The following is a 26,788-nucleotide window of genomic DNA, read 5'->3' as shown; positions in this document are numbered from 1 at the left end:
GATGTCACAGATAACACATGTCATGTTAATCTTCATGCCTTTCCTTCTAGCTCTAAGATCTAAGTATACAACTATGCATCTCTTGGCTCTAGATGCTATATATATAGATAGATGGGTGGATATATATAACTGCCTTTTTACCCTGTCATCCCCCCATACCTGCAAACTTTAAAATAGTGTTTTAGACAAGTATACTTTCATGGAAAGTGGAAACTTAAGTGGGCTGATCGAAAAATAAATATCATCATAATTTTTACAGCTAAATTTTTAGTCCTCTGGAAATACACGCTTCCAGAATGGCTAAGATCTGATAAAGCAAACCGGACAAGCAGCCCAAGGCTGAAAGATCCGTGGAGTTTAAACCTAATTCTTAAAGTGCAAATGACCTAATAATTCTAACATCAGTAGTCTAATGGAAGGGGGAATTTCCTCGACAGTCCAGCGACAACAACAACAACAACAACAACAACAACAAACCCAAACCCAATTGCCCTATGTGCAAATCCTAAAACCTATCCAAGCAAATGCAAGAAGCCTGACGATCACTACTTCAAGTCCTAGCCACTAGGTAGACCCTTGCCTTGACAACAGATCCATTTCCAAGCTTGAACCCAGGGCTAACTGGGAATCCCACGATCTGACCGGCAGGCACCCGCCCACCTGAAATTTTGGCAACGCTTTCCATATAATGTGGATGAAACTCAGCTCCCCTACTTGCCTCGAACTGACTTGGTGATGGGTCAAGTGAGAATGCAAGCAAATGAAGCAACCAGATTGCCTTGGCCAGCACCAAGAACTCCCCGTAAAACTGACTTCTAGGATGGTTTCCAGCCAAAACCTGGCTGCGCTGTTCCAAGTCTCCGAACAAGGACTCTTCCATCTTGGGATGGACAATGGCAAGGTACTTCTTGGAGCAGAACTTACCAAAATGACATGTAGGCAAGATACCAAGGAGTTCAGCGGGGTCCATTGCCTTCATGTCACGATATTGGGTGAAGCATTCTCGGCGGTACTGATCAGGATTAAGCAACGACGAGAGGCTGCCATCCATGTAGAAAGTCTCGTGGTCAAAGCCTTGAAAAATTTTACGTGAAACATACGACTCAAGCGCATACTTGGAGTGGTGATTCGCAACGACGGAGGGAGTGATGGTGGTGGTAAAGGAGGCAGTATCAGGAGTGGCGGTGGCAGCTTCTATTGATCGGACAGCGGCCGCAATGTCCCAGCGAGCCTCACGCATAAGGGAAAGAAGGAGAGATGTGAAGGACTTCGACGCCTCCTTCACCTGACTCATTGTGGCCTCAAACAGCTCTGGTGCCGGTGCTGCTGCAATTACTGTCACCAGGTACAAATAAGTTAAACTGATATCCCTAACTATGCAATTTCACCACAAACAGAATATAACCAAGGCATGCTTTGAATCAAAATTCCCATGGTAGTTTGCCAAAAGAACCAATGATCTCCTACTGTTATTGAACAAGAAAGAACGAACAGTTCGTTTGACAATGACTTCCTGATGACGTGGCATGATACCATTGGTCAGCAACAACAATTCCAACTTTGTTCGCATGTTGTCTAAGTCGTATAATTACCAACATAACCCCGAATTTCATCAAGTGATATTGTACAAGTATTGAAACAACAAGGTTCTCAACAACAAGTCTAAAAGGTCATTTTAAAGCAAATTACCTTGACTGCAGCTGACTTTCCTCTTGGAGAGACCCCGCCCTTTCTTTCCACCATTGGAAAGGCAAGTAACAGTATTAAGCTTCTCTTTCAAGTTCTCAATCTCCACCTCCTTCACCTTCACTTCGCTCTTCAACTCCTCCACCGCCGCCTCGTACGGTGCCACCACTTCCTTCAGCATAGCTACGTGTCCTTTCCCAACACCACCACCACGTGTCCTTCTCCTAAACCTTTCCCGCAACACCCCAAGCCTCCTCAACTCCCCCACCACCGCCACGTCAGCCGCCCTCATCCTCTCTGGGTCCCAAGGACAATGCGCCTCTTGTAACCTAACGTAAGCCTTCTTCATTTCCGCCACCGACTCGAAAACCTCCTCCATTAATGCCACCATTTCCTTCGATTTCTCTCCAGTGTTCCAAACCCTTGTTATTCTCCTCGACTTTTCCATGTCTTTCCCACCATTTTCTTTCTCTTCATCGTCACTTGAATTACCGTACTCGTAATATTCTTCTTCATCCGGGTTCTCCTCGATAACGGCGTGACTCGCGGCGTCAACGTCGCTGGAATCTTGTCTACCGGCGGCGAGCGGGTGCAACAAACAAGAAGCTGCAACTCGCTGTATCAGATCCGAAAAGTTTGATACCTTGGTCGCCATTTCTCCTTTCTTCTTCGCCTTCACCGCTGCTCCGTTTCTGAAGAACCAGAGTGAGATGAGCAGTGAATCAGTGAGTTAAAAAGTTGAGTTTTTTCTAGCAAAGTTAGAAACTTTTGCTAGTATTAGATGCGAATGCGCAGGATAAAGGGTAGCACCACTCCAGTGGAAGATAGCAAAAACCCAATGCCAAGAAATGAAATAAAAGAAAAGAAAAAATGTGTTTCTTTTTCTCTTCTTATTCTCTGACACGGGCTGACCTGGGAACGTGAGAATTATCAGATCTTAAAGAGAATCTGGACGACTGATTCGGAGACGGATCTCTGTTAAACGTAACCGAGTACCAAAAGTCAAGGTCTTTGGCTTCAGTTTCCAGGCTATCCCGGTTGCCTTTCTTCTTCCTGGTACAACACCAAATCCATGAATTAATCCATTGCAAAGGCTTGTCACAGTACAGTTGCTTTACACGTGGGATTGGTCTAGTCTGTATTTACAAGAATGCCCTATTGGCCCACGTGTATGGTGTAGATTTGAGTATGATGTTTCTTTTGCTAAGATAAGGTTGGAGTTAAAAAGAGAGGAAGGGATGGGAATTGGGATTGGCAGTCACATGGCTGACATAGGTAATGGTCCCGTCTTTGATGCTTGGGGTTCTATCTAGCTAGGTTGGTTCATGTACTTTTGAAAACCATATCTTCCATTATGAGAAATAAGCCCTCGCGAACACATTTGACTAGTGAATTTGAAGTCATGAAATAGTTGATTTGATGATGTTTTCGTGATTAAAAACATGGGAAGTCAGTTTCCTTGGACAAAGTTTATTTACGAAGTTGATGTTTTGGGGCCTTCCTTTGTATCCAAGTCAAGTTGATTAAGACCAAGCAGATAATTATGATTTGCTTCACTTTCAACCTATATGCCATGCAAAAAATCGAGAATCTGATGGATCCATATGACTGATATGGGCTGCCTCATTTCAAAGCTTGCCTAATAGCCTTGGGTGCAGGATCGAAGGATTATCTATCCATCTTCTTAAAGTTGTTGCATCTTTTAAGTGGGAGTGCCCAAAACCTACGAAAAAGGCAGGAGGCTCAAAGGAAAGGACCAAAAACATATATACCAGCTATGGGGCAAAGGGTATATTTGCCTAGCTACATTCCGAAACGGAACATGTTGAAAACGGTTGAAAAAAATTATTGTCACCACTTTGGTATTAATGCATGCAATCATGATCTGAAAGTTTTCAAATAAATTTATAAGGCTGATTTTCCATGAGATGAAAGATCCATATGTATAGGTATTATAGTCAAGGTGAGTCATTTTCCAATTGATAATTTCCTGGTCGGATGCACTTACCCTTTGGAAATGAAGCCCACAAGAAAGAAGTAATCAATTTTCCTTCAGAGTAAGGATTTTCTATTTCTTACCTGCCCTTTTCGAGCTTAGAGCGAAGTCCCCGCAAAAGCCATGGCAGCCTTTATATATATATATATATATATATATATGGTCCATCATGCTATTAAAATATCTTTAATGTTTGTTTTGGTCTACCACAAGCATTATATATCAATCCTCCTCAATGTTCTCCTCATGAATTTATTATGCTTAATCTGACATTGTCAAAGGACTTGAAATTCAAATGTGTGGAGAAAAATGAAGCATGAAGCTTAAGTTTTCTTTTCACAATAAGTTACGGTTATTGTTGATTTCTTGTAAGTTTCTTGCACCGTTCAGTTTTCACAAAAAGGGAACATTTTTTAAAGACAAAATGACTCAAGGGATTGCTATAGAAGGAAAATGTAGCTGAAATTAGAAACATATTTAATACCAATATATAAACTTTGAAACATGGATGAGAAAAGGTAAACCATATATCAAAGTAAGGTAGAAGGGTTATAAGGGGATAACTAAAATTAATTACCTTGAGAAGTTGGGACGGATGGAACAAAGCAAGCTGCTGGGAAGCATTGTCTCTCCACCCAAAGACACACACAAGGCAAGGCAAGGCAAGGCAAGGCAATCAAACAGAAATGGAAGATCAGAAACGTGAAAAGGAATGAGGAGGGAGGGGGCAGATTGAATTTCGACTTCGATACTTTATCTTCTTCGGAACCTTTGGGTATTTAAAGACTGTTCAAAAGGAAAAGGTAGTAGCTATATTATTACGTAATGGAACTAACCAAGGAAACAAGACAAAAGGAAAGATGTTGGATTTCATATGATTCCAAATATCTATCATGTCTCAAGTTTTAAATTTATTTGGTCTCTAGTCTAAATCAAAGTTCACTGAATTCGGAACATTACCTAATTGGTGTCTAGGAGACTCCATATATATAATATATATGCTTTAGATTAAGAATTAATATACATCCAACATTTTCAATTAAAACACATTTCATCAGAACCAGAATTCGACATTTTTCCAGGCATACCATATGGATATACATGCAATGCAACGTGATTAGTTAATTTTCATGCATTTGCTAGCTGGCTAAAGCCTAAAGCTAAAAGTTCCCTTGTCCCTTCTCTTTTGGGGGGATGATGATTTGCACTAGATATTTTTTCAATTATAAACGGGGTTTTGATATCTTTCTCCGTTTTCCTGTAGAGAGAAAGAGAAAGTGTGTGCCTGCATATGCCTGGCCTGCCCTGTCTCAGGTTTTCTTTCTTTAAATTTCCTGCTACTTCTTTTGAAAGCAAATATTATATCATCTCTCTTTAGTCTTCAATAAAATTTGAAGGCTACCCTTTTGAGGATAATGCTTGGAAATTAAGCTTTACTTTAATATTTTTCTCACTAAGAAAAGGTGACCCGATAATTGATACTACTATGTATCTTGTACAAGCATCCAAATCGTTAATCCTAAAGAACCTACTCGATCCATCTTTATTGGTGATTGGTTTCTTTGGGTTAGGGAGTATCTGTAGGCTGATTTTGGCGGAAGTGTTCGGAAGTGAATGGTTAACGACCAGCCTGATATTTTGTTAGGCAAACTTCATTTTTTAGTTTTTGGCTGAGGCATTTGGAGTGAACCGGCCTTGTCCATTAGTGTATACATAGCTAGCTACGAGTGGGTAGAATTTTCTTTGAGTAGGACTTTGGGAGGCAGTGTTTATTCAAAGGTAATTTAGGTTAGTATAAATTACTCATTTGGTAATTAATTTTTTTTATAATTTAACTTTAAAAAAATCACTTTTAGACCACAAACGTTGATAAAAGTTAATGTTAATTTGATCACTTAGTCATTAAAAGTTGACCATTATTTGATGTGATTTTCAATAAGTCGACCTTAATCATGTAACATGTTGAAAAACAATTACACAGGGCAGATGTATTTTTTCATAGTAGATGAGTTAATATATATACGGATATCTCATGTAATCGAAATTTTTATAGATATTAACACCAAAATATAATTTTTTAAAATTACGTATCAAAATATAACCTTTTGACAAGTTAAGTGACTAAATAGGTTATTTACTATTTAAACTATTTCATACTTAAATTCAATGTTACATAACCAAAAGATTAGATTTTCTTGAGTTTGACTCTTATCTATTATTGTTCAATTCATTACTTTTAAATAAATTTTTAATCACCATTCATAGATATGATTTTTAAAATACATGAGTGAGTTTTACTTGTGAATGATGATTAAAAAGTATATTAATAAGTACTCAATAAAAAAATAATGGAGAAGATTCTCAATTCTGGACGTAGGAACAGTATACTACTTTCCTCAATTCATTTTAAACTTGAAATTAACTTTCTATAGTTGAAAATATTGAATTATAAAATTTTTTATTAGAAGTTTTGTTGAATGCACAAATTCTATATAAACTAATTATATTATAATTTGGCTTACATTTTAATTATTTGCTCTTTTTGAATTAATTATGGTATTGTTTTTATCTTTTACTTTTACTTTATAATAATTACTCTTCAAAAAATAAAAAGCAAATAGCCAAAAACCAAACAGAAACACCAACTAAAGGTACGTAGTGCCATGATGTTTGATGAGTAAAATAGAATATTTCTTAAGGCATACAGGATGAGTAAAAGCTGGAGTCAGGCTAGAACCATGATGGGAAGATATAAGTTTAGCTGTAACAATGGAGTCTAGAGTCTTGAAAGTGGGGGGCAGCAAATGCCACCACCACTTGAATTAACGTACGTAGTGTATCGTCGGAGACTGAGAGGGAATTATTGTACGTGTAAGTTGTGTCATGAATCAACTTGTTCCTTGCCCGACCCTCGAAACAGGAGTCATTGTCATCGGGGACGAAAGAGGCTCTGATGCTTCCATTTCATAACAGTAACACTGCTGACGATCTTACTGGCAGCAATATTGTATAATGGTTTGGTCAGAAAACAAGAAGCATCCGATTAAGATATGCACGGTCAGGAGAGGTGAGCAAAAAACTTTGATGCTTTTGTCCTGATGATCAGCCCTCAAGCCCATCACCCAGGAAAGCCTAGTTTACGTACATAAGACGCTAGCATGCAAAGTCATTTTCCCCTTGGCTTATCCGGTTGAACTATGGTACCAAAGTATCTATATGATTGGAAAGAGTGAAAAGCTTGGAACGTGGAATGACCCCAGTTTCAAATGACATAACCAATGGGAAATCGAAAGCTTGGAACGTGGAATGACCCCAGTTTCAAATGACATAACCAATGGGAAATCGAAACCTTCAAGTCCATCTTGTTTCTTGCTTCTTGTTTTTTGAGCAAATCTATGGACGGGCGGAGGTATTGCTCAAACTGATTCATAATGGATGCCAGGATTGTGTTATGGGTCGATCGGGATATATGGTTATTTGGTTTTCCTAGTTTGACTTCAATGCATGGATTATTGCTCAGAACTCCCACTTGCCAACTTGACCTCAAATCTAGAATCTCCTTCTCTTTACATCATCACCGACATGGAAAATGGCCAAATATGTTCATTTGAAAAGCATCAGAAACACAGAAAAAAAAAAAAAAAAGGTAAAATATCTTCAAATTCTAAAGTTTTAATCAAAATTTTAAACAAATCTATTAATTTTTGAAATAAATACTTCACTTAAAAAATATAAACACCATATTATAAAAAAATTAAAATATTTTTTTAATTAATTAAAAAATTATTATTATATATATATTTTTTTTAAAAAAGAGCACCAATTTAGTACTCTCTTCCCTTGGAGAGTACCTATAAGTGCTCTCTCTCTTTTTTTTAATTAATAAAAATTATATAATAATAATTTTTAAAATTAATAAAAAATAAAATTATCATTTTAATATTATTACATCATCGAATTAACGAAAACACTAATAACTGAATCAATGTATCCAATGAAAGATTTTTTTGAGTAGATATTCATTTTAAAATTAATGAACCCCCAAAAAATTTCAATTAAAATTAAAAATGTGAGAGTATTTTATCCAAAAAAAGGCATAAAAATGCTCAAACTCACAATTAGAAATTTTTTTTTTAAAGGCAAGCATTTTAGTAAGAATTGAGAAGATGGAGAGATAAAATTGTATAACCAAACACACAATTAAAGATTTGTTAATTTAAATTAGTGACGTAATTTTCTCTTGTAGTCAAACTAATGCAAAGACGAGAATAACAAAAGGAATAGAGATTAATTTATAATACCTATCCACTAGTACATGGTATAGTAGTTAAACAATTAAAACATAAAAATCTGCTATACATATATATAAGAAAAAGAAATTGTTTTCTTTTTAAAGAGCATGTGAAAGCTGCCCTATAAACCACACAGGACTTCCAGCCCAATGGATTGAATGTTTTCTCCCTCGTCTCAGCTTAGTTGAGTCTCTCATGTACTTCTATGGTCCTGTCTAAGCTTAGTTGAGTCTCCCATGTACTTCTTTGTTCCTTTGATGAGATTGGGCTTCAACCCTTTCTAGTGGTTCCAGTCTGTAAAAAGGTTCTCATAATTTCATTCCCTAAAGGGTAGTAGTAATTAGAAAGTGGCCAAATCTAGTAAGTATCTGTTTATTGTTGCTGTGGCTCTGGAAATGGTTGGAATTCAATGCTACTATAAATCTATGATACAAAAAGGGGAGGGAAGGCAGCTACTATTTGTGTTAGTATAAGCCCCTATGTATATCATCAACACTTACCAGGAACTTTCCTCTGGAAAATTGAAGCTTATGGGTCCATGCTCCATATTCATGCCCTTTTTAGGTTTGGAAAAAGTAATAGCTGCCACCTACTGCGTACCATCAAATTTCAAAACTGGACCAAAGCAATTGGATAAGATTCTCAGGATTTTTTCTTGCTTCCAAATCTAGAGGTTGTTGATATTTTGGTCCAAATTTCCGTACAAAACATGAAAGCTATAATAAATATCAAGCAATAATTAAGCAAACAAATATCTTCCATTGCCAACATAACTCTACTCCTTCAGAAGAAGTAGAAAGAAAGAGCTAAACAGGGTTTGGACGTAAGAGAGAAAAAAGAAAGATGGAGTGTGGTCGGAGACCAAACAGGAGTGACGTTCATTTACCAGTGGAAGAGGAGGCCAAATTGGAGGAGAAGACGAGGGAATACTTCGATGAAAAAGCACCCAAACGTCACACTAAGCCTCAGCGAAGCGAATATGCTTCCAAGTACGTCGATGCTCTCGCCGTAGGCGACGATGACGTTTCCGAGATCCCGGAATACGTTGAGTTTCAACGTCTGGAAAATGATCCTCAGGTTAGTGTTTCCTTACTTTTTTTTGGTGGCAGGAAAAGGGTAAAATTCTTAATCTTTTCAATTTTAACTATAATTTCATACGGTTTAGGAAATGTACAATACAACCAAAAAGAATATCTTTTGTTAAATATATAATTTTAATTAATTAACTGTTAATATTTTTTTAAATAATTTTATTTTTGATTAATTTTAAAAATTATCACATTATATATAAATTTAATTTTTCATTTTAAAATTTTAATTTCGATTAAAAAAAATTCTCCCACCTTTCGACAAACGTGGCCAAATCTCACTCCCATTATATAATTTTTCATTTTAAAAATTTTTCTTTCCTATTAAAGAAAGGAATTTCTCACGCGTCCTTTTTCCCAAGGGGAGATCCGACCAGATCCTGATCGAATCTGGTATTGCACGGTCTGCGGCCAAATCTCACTCCCCTTGTATAATTTTTCATTTTAAAAAATGTTCTCTCTTATTTAAAAAATTCTCTCACACTCCCCTCTTCCCAAGGGGGGAGATCTGACCGGATCCAGCCTCGACTGGATTTGGCAGTACACGGTCTGAGGAGAGCCAGCTGGATCTGCCATTTTGCGATGTGAGAAAAAAGGAGAATAATGAAAAAGAGTGAAAAAAGAAAGGCTTTATGATCTGAAGAGATCCGACTAGATCGGACATTGCGTGGTCTAGGAAGATCCGACCGGATCTAGTATTGGGTAGTTTGAGAAAAAGGAAATTGTCTGACCAGATCTAATATTGTGTGAACTTATAAAAATGGAAAGTAGTGAAAAAGAGTGACAGAAAAAGGAAAAAATTATTTTAAACATTTAGGCATGCGTTTGCCGGGAGTCGAACCCGGGTCTATTGCTTGGAAGGCAATTATCCTAACCGTTGGACTACAAACGCCTGTTGAATTATGTTTCCCAAATTCTGTTACATAACAACTGAAAATCTTCAAAATTTGTTTCAGTTGGCAATGGTTAGGATATTCTTTGTTTGAAGTGTTTTTAGATAATTTCTCGACAGATCTAAAGCATTTGACTGTGTGCAAATAGCGGGAATTAAAATTATTAGTGTATGATTTGCATGGTAAGCAGTAATACTTAATTATTCTATCATGGTTCCATCGATTTATGTTATTGTTGGGTGCTGGTTTGCTACTTTCAGTTTTTCCTTCGTAATCGTCTGATTTCTTTTTCCCCTCAAAATTTGAAACCAGAAAATAGTTTTCAATGGAAATGAAGTGAAAGAGGAGTTTGTGGAGACTGGGTATTATGAGGATCTCAATTGCATTGACAAGCAGCACCACACGGTACAATGAGATCTTCCAGGACATTTTTCTTGTTATTATTCTCTTCAATTATTATTATAATTTATAAAGAAAAAGAATTTTGATTGATAATGGTGGAATTTCCATTGCAGACAGGAACAGGGTTCATCAAGGTGGAGAACGCCAATGGCAGAAGCTTCAGCCTGGAACCATATTTGGATACCAGCTGCCATGCCTCTTGCAAGGGAAATCCAGCAACTAACGACTGGACCCCGGCTGCTTCGGACGAGGTAAACCAACAAAAGCTTTGGTTCATTTCATTAGCATTTAAAGAATGAGGTAAACTAACCTGTTAACGCAATCTCTTTGGTTTCCAGGTTTATATTGCTTCAGACAAGCCTAACAGGAGCGACAATTGAATTAGAAGAACGTGCGGTGTCATTTCATCGTCTTTGTCACTTGTCATGTGTTTCCTATTTGTGCAAAATAATTTCAGAACCAGTTGATATGCAATGCATGGTTAAATTATTAGGTATCTTAACTAGATAATGACCAGTCAGTTTGGATACTGAGCAATCGAAAACATCCTTCCTGATTAAAAAATGTATCCCAGAATTGTTTGACTTTGTGCAGCAAAGTCGACCCAATTAAGCAACGTGAATGGTAAATTTCCAATGTTTTTTCTCCAAGCTATATTTTACCTGATTTTCCTATGCAAGAACGATCAAAACCATGCTTGTAAACACATCAAATGCAAATGTACAAATGAAACTTGAAAAGTTCTTGCCAACGAAGAGGAGGATGTTTTTGGCCAATATCAATTGATTAGGTCTCAAACTGTGCTGTTGATAACAGTTGCGATATGTTGGCTTTCCTGAACTGAACAAAGGGAAAAATGGCTAAACATCTTTTCTGATTAAGGATCTATTCAATGTTAAACTGCATCACAGAATAATGTACACATCACACTCCTGTAATGTACAAACTAGCAGCAAAGACGATATCACGCTTTATGGCATTGGAAGCAGATTCCATTTTCTTATAAAGTGATGAATTACCCATTATAGCTGCAGCACTTTTAAATTCACGACAAGTCTCGTCCAGCCTGACAATTGTCCGCACTATAAGGCCTTCAGGAACATCCGTGAGCTCACAAATTTCTGCAAATGGAGTTCCCTGCAACAAAGGAAGATATATAAGATGACAAACCAAAACCTAGATCAAGGTCTAATCAGCATGTTAACTTGTGAAACCTTTGCCCATTCGTACACCACTTCAACAAGACCAAACTTGAGATTTTCTTTCGCATACTCCTCGGGTGTTATTTGTAATTTGAACCCTGCTTGAAGATTACCAAGTCTTATAGCTGTGTCATACAATCTGGAAGAAACAATAATCCAGGTTAGATTATTACATAGATATCGAGTTCTTTAGAACTGTAATCTAAAATTTCTTGCAAGTACACCGGCTGAAGCAAATCGGTTAGCTATTGTGTATTTATGCAAGCATTGAGAAGTTGAAAATCCAAACTTTCTAAGCACCTAATTTCTCACACAGGACATTCAAAATTTGCAATGGTACACAGCGGACCTAGACTAATATGTTGGAATAGGAATAGGAGTGTATTTGGTCCAAACCAATGTATTTGTTTTTCAAGAGGGAATATCCAAATCGAACCAAAATTTTGTATAAAACCTTGAATCTGAATTTTCATGGTTCGCTTCAGTCACTTAGTTTATCTCTTTTATGTATAAAATATATTTAATTTTGACATGATCTCTTGGATCTAGTCTACCTAATTGGACTTTAAAAGAAAAGGCTATTTTTAATTTCATATAAAATAAGCATTTAAATTGATAAAACATTTTAATTCCAATTAATTCGGACTATCTTGATTTTTAAATGGCACAATTAGAAATTGAACTAAGCTGAATGGTTTTTCCCATAAGCCTAACTGTAAACAATAAAAATCCAAACCAAGAACCAACAATTTGATTCGGTTTTTCTGAACAGCCCTACTTAGAAAGCTGTAAATGCCTGCCATTCTACAATTGGTTTAAACCTAAAGATCTATGACTATGATACATCAGAGTTGCAATGATAAATATTAGGCAAAATAATCTCTGCAAAAGAAATTAATAACATAAAACTTTCCCATGCAAAAAGAGAAAAACGGAAGAACAAGATCATAACCTTTTTTTGGCCTGAGAGAGTTTTGATGTAAGAGAAGGTTCAGAAGTGTTCTTCTGCTGAAAGACGAAGGCCGACATTAAAGCCACCGCTTCTTCAGGTTCCAGGTCATCTAGTTGATTCTCAAATAAACATTCTGTGCATATCAATTCCTCCCCTGAATTCATCTCACAGGCAACACGACCTTTTAATTGAACCACATGGTCTTCATCTATACAACCAATTTCCTTCAGAACATCAATCTGCAAATAAGCTTAATATGTTATAAAAGATGCCACATACTGATCAACATCAGAGCATCCATCTTATTCTAAGTAGAATAATAGGCTAAGAAATATGCACATGGCAAGGCCATACCCGGCCCTGAAATTCTGGCATCTGTTGGAGCGCTTCATTAGATAATTGAAATTCAAGAGCATTAACTTCATCTTTATGCTTCTTAATCTCTCTAGCTAGCTTAATGTGCTCCTCCAACTTAATACATTCGTGGCATTTGTTCTCTGACATTTTTTGCAGTAGGTGGGTCCACTTGTAGTATTTTTGAACAAGATCCATGTCTTTCAATTTGAGATCTGAAAAAAGAATCACTATTAGACAGGTCTCTTTAGATTGACTCAACTCCCAAACTATGATCACCGAAAGTGCTGATAGAATCACAACACCAAAAGGAGCATGCATTGAGTATGAAAAGCAAAATGACTAAACTAATGTTCGGAATTACATGCTTCTTTCAGATCTCTATTAAATTAGTTCCCTGATTCATCTAAACGAAGGTGCTGCTTAACATACCAATATATAAGGTGGTTGAGGGAAAGGTTACACAGGCCTAAAAAGAACCCTCATTGAGGATTATTATCCTAAATTCTGGAAATAATTTTGTCCCCAGACAAGCAGAACAACTTATAAGCAAGAGAGAGAGGGCACAACTGGCAAGAGGGCTTGTGTGTTTATTGTGTTCCCCTCAGATCTGCTGAAACACTATAATCGTCCTCTATCAACAAGGCCTGCAAAAGTGCAAGTTTATTCCTCCTAATTTTCTGAGAACATGTACAATTGCATACCTCAGAGCTAAATCAGAGTCCATAGGTTGCTGAAATTCTCATTCTTAGCTTCATTTACAGCTCTAAGAAAGCATTAAAAAAAAGTGATGCAGTTCAACTTTCCCCAAAACATCAAAATTCAAATAAATAAAGTAACAGTCATACCTTTAATTGGATCTAAGGCTGGAGGATATTTGTTTCCATTAGATTTCAATTTCAACAGCTGCTGAACTGCGTTAGAGAAAGCAGTATCGCTACCATATTCAAGAATCCCAACTTGCTCGACTTTTATCTTGCTATTGCATATGCATAAGAATTCTGTATTATCAGTTTCTCTGACCTCAAAACTCACTCCTGCAGCAGCACCATGGTGAGGCAGTTTTATGTTGATGATACCTGATCCTTTACGTGGACCAGTAGATAAGCGGTAGTCTTCTTCGAGACCACGTTTAGCTTTTGGTAGCAGCACATAACCTTGTTGGAAGTCAGCACTTCTCTTATCTTGCAAGTTACTGCTGCTTGAGGGAGTTTGAGTCATTAATGGCACATCAGGTTTAAGAACTTGCACAATATATTGTTTGTTATTGGCAGAAGGTGATTTTACGACAACTCCAAGTAAATGGTCCTGGGCCTGTCAATTAATAAGTGCATATATTAGTATCCGCAATCAAACAATGAAATGAAAAAGCCTACACTTTAAAAGGTTCAACTTGAGTAAGACACTGAAATAAGACCCTTAAACAAGAGTTAACAGCAAAACCAACCTAACATATGGCATAGAATGCTATTAGAAGCAGTCAACTATCAGGGAAATTTTCAAAAAAAAAAACTATATAGGGTGGAAACCACATTTCCACTCATCAAAATGACTGGTTTTACTTTATGATTAGTTCTTTATTTTGCTCCAAATGTTGTAAAAACCATGCATGTTATAGAAAAAAGAAAACTGCAAACAATGTAAGCTCCAAGTAGGATGATCATCGATCAAGAAAATTAGTGCAGAAGCCAAAATTTTCTGTCTGCTGGGGAGGGGGAAGATACATGAGAAAATCTTAGCGTGCATGAATGTCAAAACTTGGCCCCAAAACCAAGGCTTTAACAAATTATTGAGTACCGATAGAAAAAGGCTTCTTTCATCAGAAGCCAAACATCTTTCTAAGTATGTTCTTGACAGAGATTAGAAGTGCATAACTAATACTGGAGCAACTAAAAATGACAGAAACTGAAAAAACATGCCAAGAACAAAATTGAATAACTCACTGACTGAGATTTCACCACAACCACTCTCCCAACAGTAAGAAATTGTTGGGCAACAGGAGACTGCATGACAGCATTTGATATCTGTCGGTAGTGTTCCTCGGCCTCTGCATGCATCTCATAGTACTCTTCAATTGCAGGTTCACCTTTAATACATCTACATGCAAAAAGCCACATTTGAAAGCAAGGATAAATATCAACTTTGAAAAGTGTTCAAAACGAAGAGATAATGTTGAAAGCTGCTACTCAATTGCTTACACTTCTAATATGTTTTAAAATCAGTGAAGTGGATAATGCTAACTACACCCTGCAATGTTACATTCTGTGTCAAAAATCAAAACTTAAATGACTTCCATTCCCTTTCATAGAATGCTATTGGAACTACAGCCACAAGTATCTAAACTGGCATCCACTTTGATGGATCAGTATCCACAGAAAAATCTCACATTGTTTGTCTCACAACATTCGGCTACTTCAGCATTTAGAAAAGTAGCGAAACCTTTTATTTTCTTTAATTAGCTGAAAGAAGTAAACATGCAACCCATGAACAACACAAGATTCTATGACCAATGCAACATGATCTCCAAATAGAACTTGTCAAATCACACATCAGAAACAAGCAGAGCCAGATTATCATTAGTTTATAATTTAGCCCAAACCATCTAGATCTGCACTGAAACATTTAACAAAGCAAATTTTGTAGGAAGAAAACATTTAAACCTGACACACATGTCAGCAATCAATTTTTCATCATGCAAACACTTACTCTATAGTTTTCTTTGGCTGTGCAAGCTTTCGCAATAGACGTTGTTGCTGCTCTGGAAGTTTCTTCTGAGCATGAAATTCAGAAAAACTCCGTTTCAACATGTCCTCCACCTGGAATCAAAGTCCAGTTATGGTTCCCAATCAATGCAAGTATAGTAACAGATAGGCAAAAACTTTTTAAAAACTGTGAGTAATATAATTGTATTTTATCAGGAGAAATGAGAAAACCACTAAAGTTACGCAAATGCGCCTTAAATAAGAGAGCAAAAAGTTTCTGACTATGCAATGTCAAGTTTGATCCTTTGGATGTTATAAATCTAACACGTGAGGCAGAGTGCATTATTGCCAACAATATTCTTGGAATAGTATTAAATGGACCTCAAGGACTAACCCTAAAGAGTGACCGACTATTTCACAAGGAGATCCAAAAATTTTTGCTTACTAGAGTTATAGCTGTTGTCTTTTTTTCCTTTAAAAAATTTATTTATCTTTTGTTCATTGATGAGATAAACAAGTTTCTGCATAAGCATCATCATTACTGTGCTCTTTCCCCCCCCCCCCCCCCCCCCCCCCCCCCACCCCCCAAAGTAAAAGAGAACCCAAACACGCAGAAAGATTAAATAGAGCTCAATGGGTTGAAATTAATCAGCCTGATTGCCAGAAGAAAAAAAAGAAATTCATAGGAAAGCTGCTAACTAAACCATATTATACTAGAGACCATGGAGCATGACAAAAAATCAGAGATGTCTAACGTCCTCTATTGGAAAAAGATCTCTCATCCATGCACAGTAAAAATTAAACAGTCATGCAATGCCAAATGGTGAAGAATGAGCAACATCATAAATTTCCAAATATTGGGATGTTAAAATTGTTTAACAGCAGGGGATAAACAGCTCCTATCCACTCCAAAAACCAGAAAGTACCTTCAGTTCTTCCACACGAAGAAGATGTAGGATCATAATGTATGTCAATCGGAACTGAGATTCGAGATTAGTTGGAGTTCCAGTTATAACATGTTTCAAATCCCTCTCTTCTGGGATTTCATCACGGCACATCACAATAACTGTACCAGTTTTATCAAGTCCTCTTCTGCCAGCACGACCTGCCATTTGAGTGTATTCCCCAGGGAGTAACTGTCTAAATTCCTTGCCATCAAACTTCCTTAATGTATCAAAGACAACCTGCAAAAAATCTTAATGCAAGTTAAAATCAGATTTAAGAAAGTAACCATATAAGTTTAACAAAGTGCATAGTTGTTTAACATTATATGCTTCTATGATAAAACATTCTAACTTGCATAAAAGCACCATTTAGCATTTGCCAATCCTTAATACTTCAAACATTGGCACGCAAAAGAGAAGACATCTTGAGCAAAATAACAATATTCAGGCTCATATATGCCATATTCCATCCAAAAATTGGTCAGTTGAAGCAGAATAGACAATCTTGGTCTTGAGTCAATCCAATTAAGCAACCCAAGAAGGCACTCCAGGCTCTGAAATATGTAACTGTGATCCTGGTTTGCACCAATATCCTTCCATTATTAGCAACAACATCAACATCACTCACCGTTCTGGCTGGAGCATTAACACCCATTGCAAATGTCTCTGTTGAAAACAAAACCTACAACACAAATAACAAGAAGCAATAATTAATCACAGACCATCTAAACTGTCCAAAACAAAGCAAAATGCATGCTAAAACAATCCCAATAGAACCAAACTCAGATGGATTTCTAGACAGTTTTTGATAGCCACAAACTGCAGAATCGTTTTAAAAGCCCAAACAATCAAATGTAGATGTCACACTGCATAAAAACAGTCCATCAATTGAACACTTTTTACCTTAATCACACCTCGACAGAAGAGCATTTCAACTACTTCCTTGACAATTGGAAGCAAACCTGCATGATGCACACCAATTCCTCTGCAAAGAAGGTTCTGAACTCTGACAACCTGTACATCACAATCAAATTACAACTTCTGAAATAAAAGGGTTTATACAAATTTAAAATTGAATATGTAGAAGATGAAACCTGAGGTAAATTGCGATCAGATCCCTTAAGCCGTGAAAAAGCTTTATCACAAAAAACACGGATCTCACTTTTCTCAGAACTACTAGTGAGGTCAGTCCCAGAGATGCTGTCAGCTGATTTATCACATTGGTTCTTTGAGAAACCAAATATAACCACCTACATAAAGATCAATAGCAAAAGTTTTCAAGCTAACAAGGAAAGAAAAGGTTAAAATGAGGGAAAAAGAAACATTTTGTGGTTCTATACTCATATTTTTAATTAATTATGATAACTAATGAAGGCATTTAGGAAATAAATTCACACAGTCCCAATTAAATTGGCAATGCAAAAGTGTGTTGATTAAGAATGAACATAAATTGTTTCTCACCCTTCATCACCAGAACGTAAATATCCACTTAAAACAGTCACCAAGGTAAAGAAAACAATGACACAATGGACCAAACTGGGTGGCAATGCAGTGAACATCACAAGTTTAGTAGCAGTGTTTGATTAAAAAAGACAATCCCATTTTTAAACAACATACAAGATAGGAGATAGAAAGAAACCAACTGAAAAGTTATTGTTAGCATAATTTTCAACTACAACCTAAACCAAACAAGCTGCACATTTACAAAACATGTTCAAACAAGATAGTGTAGTGCAACTTACAGGTAATAGTGACTGCTTTGAAAGCTTGTCAATAAGCATCAACCATGTTGATCTCCTAGATCCCCAACTATTCTGGCCACCTCCACTGCCTTGATTCCCCCAACCTGTCCCAGAATAGTGCCCCAAATTTTGTGGACCAGAATGCTTATTTTGTTTCCCTCGGTTAGAAATTTCACGTTTCTGACCTCGAGCCCCATCATGAACTGCAGAAGAACCAGTATACGAAGCAGTACCACCACTAATTGCATTGGAATTCTTTTTCTTGTATGCATCTTTGGCAGCCTTTAGTCCCAATGATATAAAAGTTTCACTTTCACATATTTTGTAAAGTTCTCCAGAATAAAACAGGCAATGCTCCAGTGGGACCGGTCTTTTTGTTGTCCTGAAAACGGAATTTACAGTGAAAAATGATAGTAGTGTCAATAAGTTGACCCAAAAAGATCACAAATCTTCTCTGCAATAGTTAAAAAATTTCAGCAAAAAAGAAACAATAAAGGCAGGAGGGAAAGGTATTCAAGAAAATATCAATCGTTTCAAAAGACTAAAAACTACTCAGACAACTGAGAATCTAGCTTCAACCACAAGCAGAGGCTTACTACCTACCCAGTGACACGAATTTTTTTTTGCTTCGTCCGACCAATCCAATCAGCAAATTCAATTGTATTCGGCACCTGTAGAATATAGTGCACTATATGTGTCAACCATGTGAAGACAGTATAAAGAGCAACACAGAAAGCTATGATTTTTTACAGAAACAATGGATTAAAGAACTGAATAGCATAAGTCAAGAATGATTGTTTTAATTGTTAATTTTCAAAAGTGACATTCACAAAATGGAAACTATCAAGAATATACTCTACTGCCAATGTTCATCACCAATTGTATCTGGTTTCATAAAGCAAAGTAATAGAGGGTGCTTCTCCAATTTACCCAATTTTCTATCCCCCACCATGTACAATAGGGAATCCCAGAAGCAAAGGTGCAAAACGTTCAAATTGCTTAAATAGACTTTTATCTTAAATTCTTCGTGTTCAAAATCCTTAAATAATTTCTTTTGAGCTTAAGAAAAATTCAAAATCTTAAATTACTTGACGATTAAAATTGATATTTTTATCAAGTATTTAAGGTGTTTTGAAATAACAAAATTGCTTTGAAACAAAAAAAAAAAGGTTCAAATGAGAAATTTTTTTTTTTTAAATGAGAAGCTACAAGGATCGATCCCAAGGGTCAAGAGATCAATCCCTTTGAGATAGAATCTAAAAGATCCCTTACTACCTACTAGGGATCAATCCCATCCTTTGAAGGATCAATCCCCCCCTCACAAAATTCAATTTTTATGCAACAAATAAAGGCAGGATTGATCCCTCATATTGGGATCGATTCCAAAAGTATCTGTTGGCAGTAAAGTATGCAGATTTTCAACAAAGCAACGGCCCTTTTTGCATTTAATGCTACCCAACAACTCCAAAAGGCTTTCTAAGCATAGATACACCGTCTTTGGGACATATATGAAGAAAAGAAGAGAATAAACAAGAAAAAAGTTGAGAGCAAGCGTTTATTTCATTCTTTCAGGCCTTTCATAGCCTTCACGTGATCTTAAATCCATTTGAGTTTTCATTCCTATTCTTTGTAATCATCTTTGATATTGGCTCTTTGCAAACTTGTCTTCACCAAGCAGTATCCACCAATTAGAGGTCTTCTTGCTTTGTATTTTCACAAACACTCATATCCTTGAGAGAAAGGGAGATTATACCTTAGCCTTCAAAAAGTATACACTTCACTCTTTATCTTTATCACATCTACTTTCAATTAGATATATATTAAATTGTTAATCATCTTAATATTTGGCATATCTCTTTTCAAGTTTATTCTGTGAAGAAGATCTTTGGAAATCCAATTCAACCCCCCCCCCCCCCCCCCCCCTTCTCGGATTATTCATTCTAATTGAGCTAATAGTTTGGTATGTTGATGAAAAGTAAATGTTAAGTAAAATGTTTATTGAATCTTTATAAAGAGAAATATGATTCTATAAGTATTTTGTATTGATAATAGTTAAAAAAGGAAAGAATATAAGAATAATGTAATTAAATAACAATTTTTTTCTTACATAAATTTGACTTAATACATTAAGTAGCTTTTATCTACATAAGATTTTCAACATTTTTCATTGAAAATCTTTCATTAAGTGGTTTTTAAAATTAAATTATCAAACTCATTGAGAAAAATAAATCACTGAAAATATTAATTTTCAATGGTTTGAAAACTTTTAATGATTTATCAAACAGACCCTAAGCTGATAAAGGAACTCTAATGCTAGAGGAGAAAGTACCGTGGCTGAAAGGAGGATGATGTTAATATGTTTTGGAAGCATGATTATGACCTCTTCCCAAACCACGCCTCTTTCAACATCATTCACGTAGTGCACCTCATCAAATATAACCTATATCCATATAGTCAAACAGAAAAGCAACATTAAAAATTCATTAGCTGTTATAATTATAAATTACAAAAAGAACAAAGCATTCAGCAACAAAAGATGTAATGAAATAACAATTTAAAGGGATGCCACATAAAACAATCCCCTAATTTACCCATTCAATATCGCGAATAATATCCGCACCCCGATAAAGCATTGACCTTAATATTTCAGTCGTCATGATGAGACAAGAAGCCTCAGGCCTCAAACTAACATCACCAGTAAGAAGACCAACATCAAATTTCCCACAGAAATCTCTATACTTCTGATTGCTGATTGTTTTAATTGGAGCTGTATACACAGCTCTAGTGCAATGCTGCATGACATAAAAGCATCATCAAAAATCTTGAAACTAAATCAAATTTGCCAGAGAACTTCAGAAACTATGGAAATCAAAAAGATATGGCCTCTAGTTCTTAATCAACGTAAAGGATTCAACACATCTACTACTAATGGAAACAAAACAATGTCTATAATTTTGATTATCATACTTTTGACGCCAAAGCAAATGCATATTCTGCAACAACTGTTTTTCCAGCAGATGTATGAGCCGCCACAAAAACAGACTCCCCCTTTTCCAAATAATAAATAGCCTGTAATCATCACAATAAACAAAAGGCTTATGTAAGCAGAGTGTTACATAAGATTAAGAGTTACCCTTCAAGCAAAACAGACTGCAAGTCATCAAAGGAAAAGGAATAAAAGCAACCCATACAAAGGGTTTAGAAGTGGATAAACCTAAGGCCATTACATAATCCCTGTGTGCTAATAGGAACTCCAAAAAAGCAGGATTTCTTTGAAGCATTTGTGATACCCTAATTGTATTCAGTTCAAGAGACAATTCAAGCTAAACAAAACAAAGAACTATCAAGCTCACACAACATGGCAAAACAAAAATGAATCCAATCAAGTAAAAGTGCAATGCTCAATGTTTTAGTAAATGGGGAGAAAAGTATAATAGAGACCAATGACACTTTGAGAGTTTTACAAGCTTGACCAATACGAAAACCAAAAGGATGACATTGACAAAGAAATATATTTTGAATATCACTTTACCAGTCAGGCTTCCACTAAAAGGCAGAAGCTTAGGAGAATTTGAATCATATAAAAGAATCCCTTTCCCTTAAAGGATTAAAGGATCACTGGGGGTTTCATTTCCCTGGTCAAAGTTTCTTTCAGAAGTCAACATCATTTTCTACCCTAACCATGATAAATCTATTGCATTCAAATTATAGAATAAAATTTGCACGGCAGATACCTCCTTCTGGAATGTATCCAATTCAAAAGGATATTCAATTGCCATGTCAGGAACTAGTTCGTAAAAGTGATCAGCAATCCCTTCACTACCTCCACTAACAGCCCAAGCCTGCCAATAAATGGTCTCAATAACCAAAATCATTACCCAAAGGGAATAATAATAAAAACAGACTGCACAGGTAGGAGAGTGTTCCAGATGTGACAAATTGTTGTAAACTGCAGTTTATTTTTCAATTACTTTACCTCCTTTTGTTGCTGACCACCCCCATCACTTTTCTCATCTAATCTTTCTGCTTCAACTGATAAAATTTCATCCAAAGCAGATGATCCAGTATCAAGACTGTTGAGAACATCAGCCTGGTTCGCCTCAGCTTCTGACTTAACAGAATCTGATTCTGTTGAATGCCCTTTATACGGATTGCATCAGCAACAAAACCAATGGATTAAATGACCAAATAAGAGGGGGAAAAAAACAAAAAATGTCAGTCAAACAAACTTTTCCTGGACCCTAGCTTGCAAACCACGTTATAAGATGAGTACAATGGAAGTTAAATGTTCTTTCATGGAATAAGAGTTCCTGGCATTTCTTACATGAACAAAGCAAGCTTTCAATTTTTGACCTGTCTTCTAAGGGTGCAGAGACAAATGTGCTCAACATAGAGAAAGGTAAATCTTTAGCAGGTTAGATACAGACTACTTAAGATCAGCAGTTTTCTCCAAGGTAGCTTTGAATATTGTACCCAACTGTTAAAAAGATCCAAAGGAAAGTTTCCAAACACATGCGACTTAATGTTATCCCAAATAAAAAAACCATCCATAATTACCCAATGAAGCCAAGATATAAGCAGGGATCTAGAAAACAAATACAAAATTGCTTTCATCATAACATATATAATTTTTTTCTTCAAACTCTTGCCTATTGGGTTTCAAGTCTTTACAATATACTCCACTAAATAATTAAAAACAGGTTATAAAATTTTAGCAAGCATGCAACCTCTACAATCTTATCAAGATCAAGAACAACCTGATACACTGCAAGTCAGTTTTCAAGAGCCCAAAAAGGCCTAAACTCCTTTACTATCATGCTCTTCCTCCCCCACCCCACCCCCAAAAAAAAAAAAACAGAAATGCATGCACACATCTCTAAAGCTAACTATTCTCAGAATCTCAATCATGCACAGATACAATTTATTTTTCATCAGCCAAACAAAATTAAGGCAAAGCTCTTCAAGTACTTTCATACTTTTTTGCCCATGAGATCACAACTTTACAAGCAGATGCATAAATGAAGAGAACATGGTGCTAGTCATGCATACCATCTTTCTCAAATTCTGTAACATCCTCTTCCCAAGCTTTCTTGAACAAGTCGTCAAATTGTACAGACAACTCACTCTGCAACCACCATGAATAATCAAGGCACAAATTAAATATAAGGCATGTGACAATAGATACATGATATTTATACATTTTTCATGATAGTACCAGGTTCAAGTTCATTCCGTCTAGACAATATGTATCTAATGCAAAGTCCAATAACTAATAGATTGGCAGTAGTTTCAACAGGAATATAACCCAGCAATCCAAAACACTGACCACCTTTTCAACTGATGTGTTATTGAGTGAAGTTCTGTCCTTGTAAACATTCCATAAGCAAGGATGTGCCTTCAAAATTGGAAATATAAAAGAATTAGGAACAAACAAAAGTACAAAGACCTTATGATTTAAAAGAAAAATTTTTTCAAGTTCAATGATGTATTAAGAAGATTACCGTAAGATCACCAAGGTTTAACCCTTGCTTAAAGCCTGGAGGAATTGTTTGAACAGGACCACCATTTAGCACCTCACTAACCCACTCACCATTACATGCACCATCCGGAAGAATCCTCTCTACAGATTGATCCTCCAAGCCTCCTGGACGAAAAGGGCGATTATTAATGCTTCCTCTTACAAAATCCTTGGCAGCACCACCAACCGTGTGCGGAAAAGAACCAGAAGCTTGACCCCCAACTATTAGTTCTGACACATCCACCTAATCAATATAAGATTATAATTCTACTTATAAAAAAATAAATAAATAGAAATACCAGGGGAAAAGAAAATTCCTATTCTCTGGACAATGTCAAAACAATAGAAAGGAGAAAATAATAAAAAGTTTAATATAAGCTTTTCTTTGATTTCCTTTTCCGAGGGAATATATACAAAAGACAATAGAAGCAATTGCAAATCACACCTGCAATGAATTAGGTTCCCACTTTCCTTCAACTGATCCCCCTTTGCACCGTCTGAAGGGTAACTCCCAGACTGGAACCATAACAGTTCTTGGCAATGATGGCTCCAATGGTATTTTTACCCTTTCAAACCAGTCAAAATCCCATTGCCTTCCAGCTTTTTCTGGAGAAAAAGCTTCATCGTCCAATCTTGGCAAAAGATATTTCTCCTTTATATGTTCCTTAATCGATTCCGGTGTTTCCCTGGGAAATGCAGGTGGCTGAAGCACAAAGAAATATACAAGAACCTAAGTTACTACAAAACCCTAAACAACTGCAAAGCAACTCCGGACTTAAACCTTTTCGAAAAAAAAAAAGGCACGAAATGTAAAATTCAAACAGTAGTTACCTGTTTGCATATGATTAAAGTGAAAATGGAAAAAAAAAAAAAACTTACGAGAACAAAGTCGGGGAGAGTTTTAATAGGGTTATCGCGCTCCTCGGTGTAGAGAGGCTCGACTCTGAGGTGGCCGCTGTGGCCGGAGAATCCGACTCGGAAACTGAATCCGTTTGCTGCTTGGATCGGTTTCATTAGCCTGTACCGTGATGTTCCAGGAATTGACCGTTTTGTGTGGCGGTTTGGTTTCTGGTTTCGATTCGAAAGCTTTTTCGCGGGTTTTGAGTGAAGTTGAAAGTACAATTTTCTGAGTGCTACCGTGCATTTAGCAGAGCTTGGGGCTTGTTTGGCTGGTACGAATTCGAATTATGCAGGATCGTAAATCGCCAATAAAGCAGCATTTGGACTGTTGACGTGATTCTGAGCTTAGACCTGGGCTTCTGTTTTACAATACAGACCCACGAGAGGGCTCAAATACTGAAAAGTCGTCACTTTGAGAACACAAAACCGGCCCATACATCCCAGAAATTATCTCAAACCGGCCCATTCAGCGGAATCTTTGATCCTTTGGGATTAGGTAAATTAGCACTACATACGACAGCCCCTTTAACCAAATTATTTTTGAGAATTTCATCCTATTAACTATAATTTACTCAAAACTTTAACTTTAATAATAATAATAATAATAACCTAGTTAGCAAACCTTTAATTTCAAATTTAAGAAGTTATATATATAATGCAGAATGAACACTTGCAAGTTAAGTTGTCAAACACAAATCCATTATCGTTTAGATGTATATGTGATAGCACGTTTGTAGTGTGATTACTTAATTTATATCAATAATAGAGTTAATTTATTACTTAAGTGGTTTTATTTTGTATAAATTCAAACTTCGAGTAAATTTGATATTATTATATTTGATAATTCGAGTTCGTGTGTCTTAATTATATTGCGTAAGGATAAAATATTAATATTTATACAAATAAATATGAACACGACATTATTAATTAAATATGTCAATATCTTAAACATGAATATGGATAAAGTTATTAAATATGTAACCGGATATGGCATATCTAACATATGTATTAAATAAGTTCGGTTAAATTTTATACGACGTGATTTATAATTTATTTTAAATTTTAAACACAATAAATTTAATTAAATTAAAATATATATAATTACAAATAAAATAAAACATCATTATTCAAATTAAAAAAAAATTATTATAAAAATAATTATCAACAAAATATAATATCTATAAACCATAATAAAATATACCACCACCATAACTATAATAAAACATTTATATATGAAGATTTAATGACTCAAGTCACAAATGAACCATGCCACCATTGTCACATGGGCAATATCCTCCTCAAGTTTGTCAATCACACGCATACCGGGCACCTTGCTAGCAGTATGGATATCTTGCGATGCCACCTCCTGCTCAAGCCTTGCCAGTGACCCAATAGTATCAACAATTTGGACCACTAATGCCTCCACCTTTACGACATACATCTATCAGATAAACGAAAACTATTATTTATAATCTCGATAACTATTTTATCCTTTATTGATACATAATGCAATATATTTTATTTCATCTAATGTCTTCATAAAATTCGATGTTAATGAAAAATTGAATAAATTCTGAAATTGCTTATCATGAGTTATCTGTAAAATAATTTTTTTATTTTATAAAATTGATTGTGGACAAATATAGAATTAGTAGTCATAGGCCTACTTAACCAAAAATAGTATCGATCTTTAGTCTAGTAAAAATTGAGTATCAGCAAAGGATTAGAATTTAATAAAAATTTAATCTTACTAAAAAATATTCGATTTTCTCTTCCGTAAGAATTGCATTTTATCATATATATATATATGCAAAAAAATTATCAGAAGAGAAGGTAAACTGACAAAGATTTGCTAGTTTCGCCCATTCAGCACTAGTTATCGAAAACGGGTGTTCCAATTACTGGTCACTATTTTGTTTATAATAAAGTGGCCATAATCTACGGCGGAGATCGTAACTTAATATCTGTCCGTTGGATCCTCCCAAGTCGATCACGTATTTTTTCAAAACTAGCCACGTCGATTAATGGAGGCCTTTTTCGTCACTTCACTCTTTGCCAGCTCATCAATAATGTCCTCTCAAGTTACCTAAATCCCAACTCCTGTCTATACGCGTCAT

The 26,788-nt window shown here is 35.9% G+C and overlaps 3 protein-coding genes and 1 non-coding gene across 10 annotated transcripts; 1 reads left to right on the top strand and 3 right to left on the bottom strand.

Annotated features, from left to right (window-relative positions):
* Nucleotides 1–219: 219 nt before the first annotated feature.
* Nucleotides 220–4,432, bottom strand: GIL1 (glucose-6-phosphate isomerase, putative (DUF641)). Of its 2 annotated transcripts, XM_007016143.3 has the most exons (4): nucleotides 4,260–4,432; nucleotides 2,599–2,739; nucleotides 1,690–2,378; nucleotides 220–1,335 (listed from the first exon to the last, which is right to left on the bottom strand). In XM_007016143.3, the coding sequence occupies exons 1-4, from the start codon at nucleotides 4,304–4,306 to the stop codon at nucleotides 551–553; spliced, it is 1,662 nt and encodes a 553-aa protein (XP_007016205.2). In that variant the 5' UTR covers nucleotides 4,307–4,432; the 3' UTR covers nucleotides 220–550. The 2 variants fall into 2 exon arrangements, with proteins under 2 accessions (XP_007016205.2, XP_017983150.2); XM_018127661.2 differs by lacking the exon at nucleotides 2,599–2,739 and having other exon boundaries at nucleotides 4,260–4,431.
* A 4,250-nt stretch (nucleotides 4,433–8,682) lies between these two features.
* Nucleotides 8,683–10,859, top strand: LOC18590553 (uncharacterized). Its single transcript, XM_007016141.3, has 4 exons — nucleotides 8,683–9,051; nucleotides 10,268–10,360; nucleotides 10,471–10,608; nucleotides 10,696–10,859. Exons 1-4 carry the CDS (start codon nucleotides 8,818–8,820, stop codon nucleotides 10,735–10,737), a joined length of 507 nt encoding a protein of 168 aa, XP_007016203.3. The 5' UTR covers nucleotides 8,683–8,817; the 3' UTR covers nucleotides 10,738–10,859.
* On the bottom strand, nucleotides 9,883–9,954 carry TRNAG-UCC (transfer RNA glycine (anticodon UCC)). The gene has a single exon. It is a non-coding gene; the product is annotated as a tRNA-Gly (tRNA).
* Nucleotides 10,860–11,084: 225 nt separating the features above from the next.
* LOC18590552 (RNA helicase, ATP-dependent, SK12/DOB1 protein) lies at nucleotides 11,085–24,980 on the bottom strand. 6 transcript variants are annotated; one of them, XM_088809786.1, is made up of 24 exons: nucleotides 24,651–24,980; nucleotides 24,217–24,474; nucleotides 23,755–24,015; nucleotides 23,580–23,648; nucleotides 23,303–23,378; nucleotides 22,230–22,393; nucleotides 21,988–22,095; nucleotides 21,221–21,322; nucleotides 20,845–21,045; nucleotides 20,583–20,693; nucleotides 18,857–18,924; nucleotides 18,254–18,635; nucleotides 17,606–17,761; nucleotides 17,415–17,525; nucleotides 17,140–17,193; nucleotides 16,494–16,751; nucleotides 15,572–15,681; nucleotides 14,809–14,962; nucleotides 13,714–14,179; nucleotides 12,866–13,080; nucleotides 12,512–12,750; nucleotides 11,572–11,698; nucleotides 11,377–11,494; nucleotides 11,085–11,197 (listed from the first exon to the last, which is right to left on the bottom strand). In XM_088809786.1, the coding sequence occupies exons 1-24, from the start codon at nucleotides 24,783–24,785 to the stop codon at nucleotides 11,151–11,153; spliced, it is 3,990 nt and encodes a 1,329-aa protein (XP_088665912.1). In that variant the 5' UTR covers nucleotides 24,786–24,980; the 3' UTR covers nucleotides 11,085–11,150. The 6 variants fall into 6 exon arrangements, with proteins under 6 accessions (XP_088665912.1, XP_088665913.1, XP_017983205.2 ...); XM_088809787.1 differs by having other exon boundaries at nucleotides 11,123–11,257; nucleotides 24,651–24,979; XM_018127716.2 differs by having other exon boundaries at nucleotides 11,123–11,494; nucleotides 24,651–24,975.
* Nucleotides 24,981–26,788: the final 1,808 nt, after the last annotated feature.

This window comes from Theobroma cacao, chromosome 9 (assembly GCF_053813885.1).
Source record: "Theobroma cacao isolate CCN51 chromosome 9, ASM5381388v1, whole genome shotgun sequence".
NCBI lineage: Eukaryota > Viridiplantae > Streptophyta > Magnoliopsida > Malvales > Malvaceae > Theobroma > Theobroma cacao.
This window is presented reverse-complemented; position numbering and strand designations above follow the sequence as displayed.